At 46.1% G+C, this 9,987-nt stretch overlaps 1 protein-coding gene across 1 annotated transcript; it reads right to left on the bottom strand.

Annotated features, from left to right (window-relative positions):
• Positions 1-1,020: 1,020 nt before the first annotated feature.
• On the bottom strand, positions 1,021-9,761 carry PDCD2L (programmed cell death 2 like). The gene is made up of 7 exons (XM_083515205.1): positions 9,566-9,761; positions 7,234-7,397; positions 6,628-6,697; positions 4,718-5,112; positions 2,542-2,649; positions 2,284-2,435; positions 1,021-1,221 (listed from the first exon to the last, which is right to left on the bottom strand). Exons 1-7 carry the CDS (start codon positions 9,701-9,703, stop codon positions 1,091-1,093), a joined length of 1,158 nt encoding a protein of 385 aa, XP_083371331.1. The 5' UTR covers positions 9,704-9,761; the 3' UTR covers positions 1,021-1,090.
• Between the last annotated feature and the right edge of the window lie 226 nt (positions 9,762-9,987).

Raw genomic sequence — 9,987 nt, forward strand, 5'->3', positions numbered from 1 at the left:
GAAGAAACATTTTATTCTGAAACTGCACAAATGGGCCCTGAAAAATCAAAAGGTTAAAGTTATATTCTGCATACACCCTGCCCGCATGCTTCAACTAGGCACCCTTCCTCATTTTACCTTCAGCCTTCATCTTGCCTTTCTTGCTGGTGGTCCACTATGCCTGAGCTTCTAAGATGCTCTCCAGTTTCCATATACTATTTTGATTTCCCTCCTATCTTAAACATTTGCATCAAGGAAGAAGAGTTTGGATTTGATATCCTGCTTTATCACTACCTAAAGGAGTCTCAAAGCGGCTAACACTCTCCTTTTCCTTCCTCCCCCACAACAAACACTCTGTGAGGTGAGTGGGGCTGAGAGACTTCAGAAGAGTGTGACTAGCCCAAGGTCACCCAGCAGCTGCATGTGGAGGAGCGGAGACACGAACCCGGTTCCCCAGATTACGAGTCTACCGCTCTTAACCACTACACCACACTGGCTCTCAATAGTTTAGGAGTAGCTAAACTATTGGGATTTCAATTTACAGCAGAACTGGGTCACATGTGATCAGGATCTGAGCATCACTGCCTCCTGTGGGAGTGTGTTCCATAGTTTGACTATGCGCTGCATGAAGGATGACTTTATTTTATCCATCTTGAACCTTCCACCTTCATTTAATGTCCATGAGTTCTGAATAATGGGATTTCCTTTCACTTACATTTCTCTACAGTGGGAAACCATTGTCAATTATTGCCAAGAATTTGGAAAGCACAGGTGCATTCCTCCCCCCACTGAGTTAAAATACGTCACTCAGAGTCAAAAGGACTCATGCTATGTAAATGCAGACATCACCAAACTACAACTCCCATCAGCTCCAGTCAGTCCAGAATGTCTAGAGGGCACCAGGTTGGTGAAGGCTTGTAGAAGAGAGCAAGAATTGCCAGAGGAGTACAAACCTCTGTCTCTGCATGAGTTATAGTTCTGGGCACGCTACTCATCAATTCACTGATCATAGACTGACTAAACAGAAAGCTGACATCTCAATCAAGTTTTTACTGCATTTATTTTATTTTATTTTATAAAAAAACCACAGCTACAAGGAATTAAATAAAATCTATTTAAATAATTTCTGATCTGGATCTTCTTGTACAAAAATAAATTCTTCCAAGGCTGTTGGTTGATTGGCCGGCCAGCAGCTCTTCTGACAAGTATACACCAATGCTGTTCCAAATTCCACTGACACATCTGGTGAGGGGGAAAGAAAAGCTTTAATATTATTATACTCACACATACATGGGGAAAGGTTGTAGCTCAGTGACAGAGCATCTACTTTGCATATGGAAGGTCCCTGGTTCATTCCCAAGCGGTTCCAGATAGGGCTGAGAAAACATCCCTGCCAGAAACCCCTGAGAGTTGATGCATGTCAGTGTAGACCAGGGTGGCTCAACATGTGGCCCTCAAGGCCTTTTAGGGCGGCCCTCGGCAACACATGAGCCCCTCTCCCAGCCCTCACACTGCCTCCCCAAAGTTGAGTAAGTGAGGCTCTAGGCTTTGGAAAGGAGGTGTGGGAGGTCTGACAGGGTCTTAAGAGTCCTCCATCCTCCTTCCCAAAGCCTAGTTAGCGCTTTCCCAGCTTTGGAGAAAAAGGTGGCAGGGCTCTAGGACCCTGCCAGAGCCACACGCTTCCTTCCCAAAGCCTCCTTGGGGAGGGAATCAAATTTTGGCTCCCCTGTCCCACGTGCAACAATGGGTGTTGCCAGGCCTTTGTTGGTGGGGGCAGAACCTCAGTTTGCTATGTCTGTGATTTAGGGGAGCAGCTGCCCCAAGCGTGCAACAAGGCAGTGTACAGCCCATAGGTTCTTGCAGCCCACTTGGTACGAAAAGTTGGGCCACCCTGGTGTAGACAATACAAAGCAAGCTGGACCAACAGCCCGACTCGGTAGAAGACAGCTTCCTTTGTTCCTATGGAGATGTTTCTGAAACTTCATTTAAAGCACAGAAATGAATCTCTCCTTTGGATACTTCTGTTGTTTTCTCACAATTTAATCGGTTTTCCTCAAGAAAAGTGTTTCTTAGATGTTCTTTTTGTTTCTGCAAACATACATTTCAAAGTATTTAAAAATAATTTTAGATACGCCGTGCGCAAGTTCATAAAATGAACGGGAGATGAAGAAAAGGAACATTGGAGGAACCCTGAAGCTGGATCAGACCAAAGGGGTCTAATCTAGCCCAGCATCCTCTTCTCCACTAACCAGATGTCCAAGGGAATAACTGCAAACTGAATTCTTTAATGAAAGGGCTTCATACCGTCAACTCTTGTCTTGAGCATGCTGACCAAGGTGGGCATAAGCTGAAATTCAAAGATTCTCTTGCTTTTGCAGATATTGCAAGGTGGGGCTGCTGACCCAATGTCTGTTGAAGGGCAGGTGATAAATAAAGGCTGGCCACCCCAGGAATACCTAATGGTTAAAAGAGGATAGTAGAAAGTGTCTATAAAGACAGGCTAATTTCATTCCTGCTAAAGACCTATTCTCCAACGCAGAGAAATGGAAATGGTCAGCCTACCTTAAGATCTGTTCCGGGCAGAGAGAGATCTTTTTCATAAACTTAAGGAACACCTGGTGTCTCTTTTCGGCTTCACTTTTCTCATACTTCTCACCATCGGATGCGTAGCTAAGCGTGGGGGGAGAAATTGCAAATATTACAGTAACTGTGAAATTACCAGAAGGACAGCACAAAGTGTGGAATCTTTTCTACTTAACAGAAAATGAATAAATCAAGTGGGTATTAGTTGAACAGTCGTGTCAGCAACCAGACACAGGAATACAGGAAGATGGCTTGATGCATCAAGCTCAGTACTGTCTAAATTGGCAGTGGCTCTCAGGGTTTCAGGTGTGGAAACTTTCTCAGCCTTACCAGGAGATGTTGGGTTTTGAACCCTGGCAGCTCCCACCTGAAAAGCAGACCCTCCACCACGGAGGCCCTTGCCCAAAATGTCACATCCAACTTTAATTTCCATGCATCCATCCAGCACAAACCAACCATTATACTGAACAAAATACAGTGGTATCTCAGGTTAAGTACTTAATTCGTTCTGTAGGTCTGTTCTTAATCTGAAACTGTTCTTAACCTGAAGCACCACTTTAGCTAGTGGGGCCTCCTGCTGCTGCCGTGCCGCTGCTGTGTGATTTCTGTTTTTATCCTGAAGCAAAGTTTTTAACCTGAAGCACTATTTCGGGGTTAGCGGAGTGTGTAACCTGAAGCGTATGTAACCTGAAGCGTATGTAACCTGAGGTACCACTGTACTAAGGGTTTACCCGTACTAGTGGATGGGATATTGTTCTGGGATTGGGCTGCGTAAGCCAAATAACGTACCGTATTTTTCGCTCTATAAGACGCACCAGACCATAAGACACACCTAGTTTTTGGAGGAGGAAAAAAAGAAAAAAAAAACCCTGAATCTCAGAAGCCAGAGCAGCAACAGGGACTGCTGCGCAGCGAAAGCAGCGATCCCTCTTCCTGCTTTGGCTTCTGGGATAGCTGCGCAGCCTGCATTCGCTCCATAAGACGCACACACATTTCCCTTTACTTTTTAGGAGGGAAAAAGTGAGTCTTATAGAGCAAAAAATACGGTATTTAGAAGCTATCTAATACTGACCACTGGGTTGCCTTTTTTCAAAATATGAGCACTAGCCAGCAGGGGCAGTAAAACAGCATTTCCCAATCTGTTGCCCTCCAGAAGTTTTGGACTACAACTCCAATCAGCCCCAACACCATACATCTGCGATGGCTGGAGCTGATGGGAATTGCAGTCCAAGACATCTGGAGAGCACCAGGCTGGGAAAGGCTGTTCCATTATCAGTGGAGACTCTCAGTGGCTGAAGTGTAGTACAAGACACATTTTCAATGAAGATAATAATAAAATTCTATCCAATGACCATTTCTATTACAAGTAGGTAGACAGAGAGTTATCTAAAGGCCCTTGACAACATCTGAAATGCACTCTTGGTAACACAAAACAGAATTGCGACTAAAAACTGATAGAATTTCAGTCCTGCAACACAATGATTAGTGTTACAAAAGGAATAAGAGATGGAAGACGTGGGCATATCTAGTAGTCACGGTGGCTGTTTGGGGTGTGTGTGTGCATGGAGAAACTGCAGAGGAGCAACAAAGCATCTGATAGATGCTAAATCTACAGATAACGGCTTTAAATCCCCATTTCTGTGGTGCCAGGCACTATTAAATCAGAAGAAAACCAGCCACATTTAGATGGATTTTGTTGGTAAATTCCTTCACAATCAACACATTATTCTTTGTATATTGGCTATGAAGTTCAGAATCAAGAATATGACCAATGCACCTGGATCAGGTCAAAGGGGGTCCATCTAGTCTAGCATCCTGTTCTCACAGTGGCCAACTGTGTGTCCGTAGAAAGTGCACAGGCAGGACATGAGTGCAGCAGCAGCACTCTGCTCACACATAACCCCTTGCATACTGCCACTGACTGTGGAGGTCTGGAGATGTGTCAAGGGACTGGTCTGCCCCTGGCACACATCCTTTTTGGTTTTACTGTCCTTGGAGCTCCGATACTTGTTGGCTAAGAGTCATGCAAGATACCGCTGCGGCAGAGAAAGGGAATCTGAAATGGGCTTTCCGGTGCTGGCAGCTGCCCAAACCAGAGATTTCTAGCGGTTTCCTGCTGTAACACTTGCACACTAGCCCCAACTCCATGGCTCACCTTTCCAGCATCAATTGTTCCAAATCAAGACCCTCCCTCTGCTGATACTCCTTCAAGAGTCTTTGGGCATGGCCTGTATCTTCATAGCAGAGGAAGTCGTCTTCTTCCACAACACTGATGTAGTAAGGTTGGAACTCAGGGACACAGCTGGGCATGATTTGCTCTTCCCCAGGTGGATTATGGGAGTGTAAAGGGTGGGAGGCACTGGGGGGTGCTTCCAGGCTGAGACCCTGAAACTGTGCGGCACAATCTCCTTCTCTGAGCAAAGAGTCCGACACTGCAAGCAAGTCACGGCTGTAGCCTGTAGTGTATTCAGAAGCAGCCACTTCATTGCCTTCTCCCCAGTCATCTGCTTCCTCACACCAGTCCTTGGCTGCAAGCAGACATTCTTGCTTCTGTGAATACAAGGACACAACCTTAGACAGGTTTCAAATCAAAGGTCCTGGAAAGAAGCTGACATTTGACATTTTATAAGTAGTACAGCCCCACAAAAATAAAGCAAGAATTTTCAGAGGGGTAGATGCTGCATGAGTCTGTTGCAGAAAAACAACAACAAAAAGCTTTGTTGCACCTTAAAGACTCACTTTTTCATGGGTGCCAGTGGTGGGCTCCAGTCCTCAAAAAGTGATGTCATCAGAAACTCATTACGCTTTTTAAGGATAGCTTTATTGATTTTTTTGAAAATGTCCCCCTCCCTTAAAAAAATATATTGAGGTATACAGTGAAAATGCAGTGTAAAAATACACCGTCAGTAGTCTAAAGCGAAGAATATTATTTAACCAAGAGCAACCCAAAAAGTTTGGAAGATTATGAGAGTTCAGGGTTGTTTTTCTTCTCCATGTAATCCATAAAACTACAACATCAGCTGTAAATAAGTCTCTGTCTTTTAGTCATATTTTGTTTGTCAATTTCTCTATTCGGGCCACTTGTCGAATTCTTCTAAGCCGATTCAATAATAGGCTATAATATACTTACAAACTGGGCTATACGAAACTTGTTCGTTTTAAGGTACAACAAAACTCTTGGCAGTTTTTGCTACAAATATATAAGCAGGATTAAACAGCACACTCTCCCTGAACACATGCACAGAGAGTCCCCTTGATCTCTACAGATCAACATATGCAGAGCATGTACAGTGGTGCCCCGCAAGACGAATGCCTCGCAAGACGAAAAACTCGCTAGACGAAAGAGTTTTCCGTTTTGGAGGTGCTTCGCAAAACGAATCTCCTATGGGCTTGCTTCGCAAGACGAAAATGTCCTGTGAGTTCCTGCGGTTCCCCCCCCTTTCCCCCCTTTTTTCTAAGCCGCTAAGCCGCTTATCAGCTGATCCGATAAGCCGCTAAAAGCCGCTAATAGCGCTAATCCGCTAATCCGTCAATGGGCTTGCTTCGCAAGACGAAAAAACCACTAGACGAAGAGAATCACAGAACGGATTCTTTTCGTCTTGCGAGGCACCACTGTATTCTCATCCTCATGCTGGCATGCTGACCAGGAAGGTTTAAACCTCCTCCCCTCCCACACATGCCATGATGCCAAGGGGCGTGAGAGGGAAATCATCCATGCCTGTTTAGGAGCAGCAGGCAACATTGTGGAGCTGCTATTTTTGTAAGAGGGAAGAGATGCTAAAAGTCTCAGATACTACAAGGCCAAATGTCAGTTAGCTTTGACCACATCCTATTATTACCTAAAGCAGGGGTTGTCAACCTGGTCCCTACCTCCCACTAGTGGGCATTTCAGGATTCTAGGTGGGCAGTAGGGGGCTCTACGGCACAAGCTGAATCCTCCTTCCACTGAGCGCTGGTGGGCAGTAAGGAAAGTTTACCATCAGGAAAGATGTGCTAGTGGGCGGTAGGTATAAAAAGGTTGACTACCCCTGACCTAAAGAAAATGTCCCTGATGGTGCACAATACCTGCTTCCATTTGCAGTCTTGCATTTCTTTTCCTTGCACTTGCAGATACTGGGATCGCAGCACCTTCCAGCTTTAGATGCGCAGCAAGCCAAGCAGGATGAAAGAAACGGAAGTCATGTTGGTGGGTCAAAGTTTTCAACTTTCATAGTATTACTACTAGCATAGTGTAGGGGGCTAAAATATAAATCAGGCAGTCCGTGGTTTGATTCCCTTCTCCATCACTAGGTGGTTTTGGAAACACAAAAAGCTACCTTACCTTATACTAGGGTCAGACTATCTTTCTCAGTATTGTTTACACTGACTGGCGCTGGCAATCCAGCATTTCAAAAAAGAGTCATTTACTTTCCTACCTGGAGATGCCAGGGATTGAAACAGGGACTTTCATGATACAAGGCATGAACTCTACCCATGGGCAGATGCCACTCTCACTAATCTGCAATAAGGGATAGAACTGACTTACCTTGCAAGGCTGGAAGGATTGCTGAGAGAGCTTTGAACATGCTATAAAGTATTTATTTTTTTACTTAAGTATATGACTCCAGCATCCAAGAGCCACTTTCAGCACTGCCACAATCACAGAGCAAAGGCAAATAAACTGCCACACACCTTTTGGAGTTGCCCCAGCAGCTTTTCGTTGTGCAAGCAAACACATTAATGATGCGGTGGAACGGTGAGCCTTCAAGGGGGCAATAGATCTGAACAATGTGTGCCAAGCCAGCCTTGCAAACCTCACAGGCAGGATGAACCAGAGTGACTGAAGGGACACAGTCCTAGGGTAAAAAGGAAAAGAAGCAGGTTATTTTTAAATTGTGTTTTCAGCAAAAAGACCCTCCCCAAAGTGGCTCAGATTTGGCACTGGCATTGCAGCACTTGTCCCTTAAAACTACTCTCTGATCTGCAGCACTCGCTTGTTCTACTCATCACAACAACCCATTAATAAAAATGAGTATGGTGGTGGTTCAACAATTATGCCACATATGTCTTTTTCAGATATCATCATAAGCCACAGTTTGTCTCAAAACAAGCCACTTGGCTCACCATTATGACGTGATATGTAACCTGAAGCTTATGCTTCACTTCAGAGTGAAGTTTTGTTTTCAGTTTTATTTCTGGCTAACCCGTTATGGTTTAACAAACAAACAAACCATGGTTTAGGTTCAGAAAACATGACAAGTTGCACAGTGGTTTGCCTGAGCTGCACGGGTACCATACGTGTGGTGTTTGCCGGTGGGAAGGCAAGAACTTGTGTAGCAGTGAGGAGGCACATTTATGATTAAATCATGGCCTAAGATTAAATCAGGATTTAAAACGGTCTAATATGAACTGTGTCCTATTGTAGCATGCAAACCAGTCCATCAGGTGGCAGTGGCCTCCGGTTTAGATGGCTTTCAAAGGGAGATTAGACGGATCCATGAGGCATGAAACATCTACCAATGGCTACCAGTTATTCTACGGAGTCTTTAACCAAAATGCTCAAGGGGGTGCAAAGACTCTTATGAAAAAGAATGCAGCGTCTGGAGCTTTTCAGTTTAGAGCAAAGGCAACTAAGAGGTGACATGATACAAGTTTATAAAATTATACTTAGCATAGAGAAAGTGGATAGAGAAAAGTTTTTCTCCCTAATAACACTAGAACTTACAGACATCCAATGAAGCTGGATGTTGGAAGATTCAGGACAGATAAAAGTACAGTGGTACCTCGGGTTAAGAACTTAATTCGTTCTGGAGGTCTGTTCTTAACCTGAAACTGTTCTTAACCTGAAGCACCACTTTAGCTAATGGGGCCTCCCGCTGCGCTGCCACTGCACGATTTCTGTTCTCATCCTGAAGCAAAGTTCTTAACCCAAGGTAATATTTCTGGTTAGTGGAGTCTGTAACCTGAAGCGTATGTAACCTGAAGCGTATGTAACCCAAGGTACCACTGTATGCACTTCTTCACACAGCAGAGAGTTCAAACTATAGAACTTGCTCCTACAGGAGGCAGTGATGGCCACTAAGTTGGATGACTTTAAAAGACGATTAGACAAATTCATGGAGGAAGGGGCAATTGATGGGTACTTCTTGTGATGGCTATGCTCTGCCTCTACACTTAAGAGGTAACAATGCTTCTGAAAAACAAATGCTGGAATCTACTGGAGAGGAAGAGTGCTTTTGTGCTCAGGTATGAATAGCAGTTAGCAAGGGAACAACAGGAGAAAAGGGCCATTGCTTTCATGCTCTGCTTGGAGGATTTGTGGGGGAGTAGGAGTCAGAAGGCCTCTTTGGCACAACCTACCTTTGGGTTCTTATCCCATTACTCTATTCAAGGAAGTGAAACACAGAAAGCTGCTTTGCAGAGCCTGCCCAGGAACACAGGGGTTACTTTCCAGGCAGACTCAGCGTCAGAGATGCCAGGACTGAAAGTGGGACCATATTCAGGGTACGTAGAGAATAAGCTATATAGGGCCCTTCCATTCAGAAATCTGACTTTCGGACTGCGGTTCATAGCTGCCAACGTTTCCCTTTTTTAAAGGGAAATTCCCTTATTCCGAATAAGATTCCTCGCAAGAAAAGGGAAAAGTTGACAGCTATGCTGCGGTTTAAAGCCCAAGCAACGTCGTCCACAGCTGGTTGCAAAGCCACTGAACGGCTTTGCAGCAGACACTTCCGTGCCACCTCCGAGCCTCTTTTTTTAGCAGTGATTCCGGTTTTTTTGCCACAGCTACCCTACCTGCGGGTTCCTGGACTCACACTGGGCTTTACTTCCGAGTAAACCCGCATAAAGTCGGACTGAGAACCGCGGTGAAAGGGCGATTTTTGGGACTTTTTTTAAAGGAGAGGATAGAAAGAGGTGGGGGGAGGCGGTTTCTCTCCCCCCCCCGCCGCCAAAGGCACCGAGGAGGCTCAGAATAGGGCCCTACGCCCAGTCCCTGCCACGCAGCCCGCCATCGCGTCCTCACCGCAGAGCCGCCCACTTTGCTCGCCGCCCCGTGGAGCTGAAGGAGGCCGCCCTGGCAGGAGCCCGTCGGTGGCACAGCCGCATCGCGCAGGCCCAGGAGCACCGGAGGAGCAGACGGAGAAGCAGCGCTAGCCGCCATGGGCAGAGCGACGGGGCAGCCCGGCCCTCGGCGTGACAAACACGTGGGGCCCGGGGGAAGCCCGGAAGCCGCGGCGGCCGACGTCATAGTTTACGTGCATAAGGCAGCCGAGGCGCGCCAAAGCTCTTCAGTTCGCGAAAGCCTCCCGCGCAAGGAGGGTAGAAGGGAGTTGAGCAGGGGGAGAGGGAAGGTCGAGCTCCAGGCAGACCAGGATGGACGGGGGGGGGGGGAATGGGCATCGCCTGTGTGGCTTCCTGCCCCCCTTGAGCTCTCATTCCCAGCAC

Source organism: Podarcis liolepis (genome assembly GCF_965112155.1).
Source record: "Podarcis liolepis genome assembly, chromosome: 7".
NCBI lineage: Eukaryota > Metazoa > Chordata > Lepidosauria > Squamata > Lacertidae > Podarcis > Podarcis liolepis.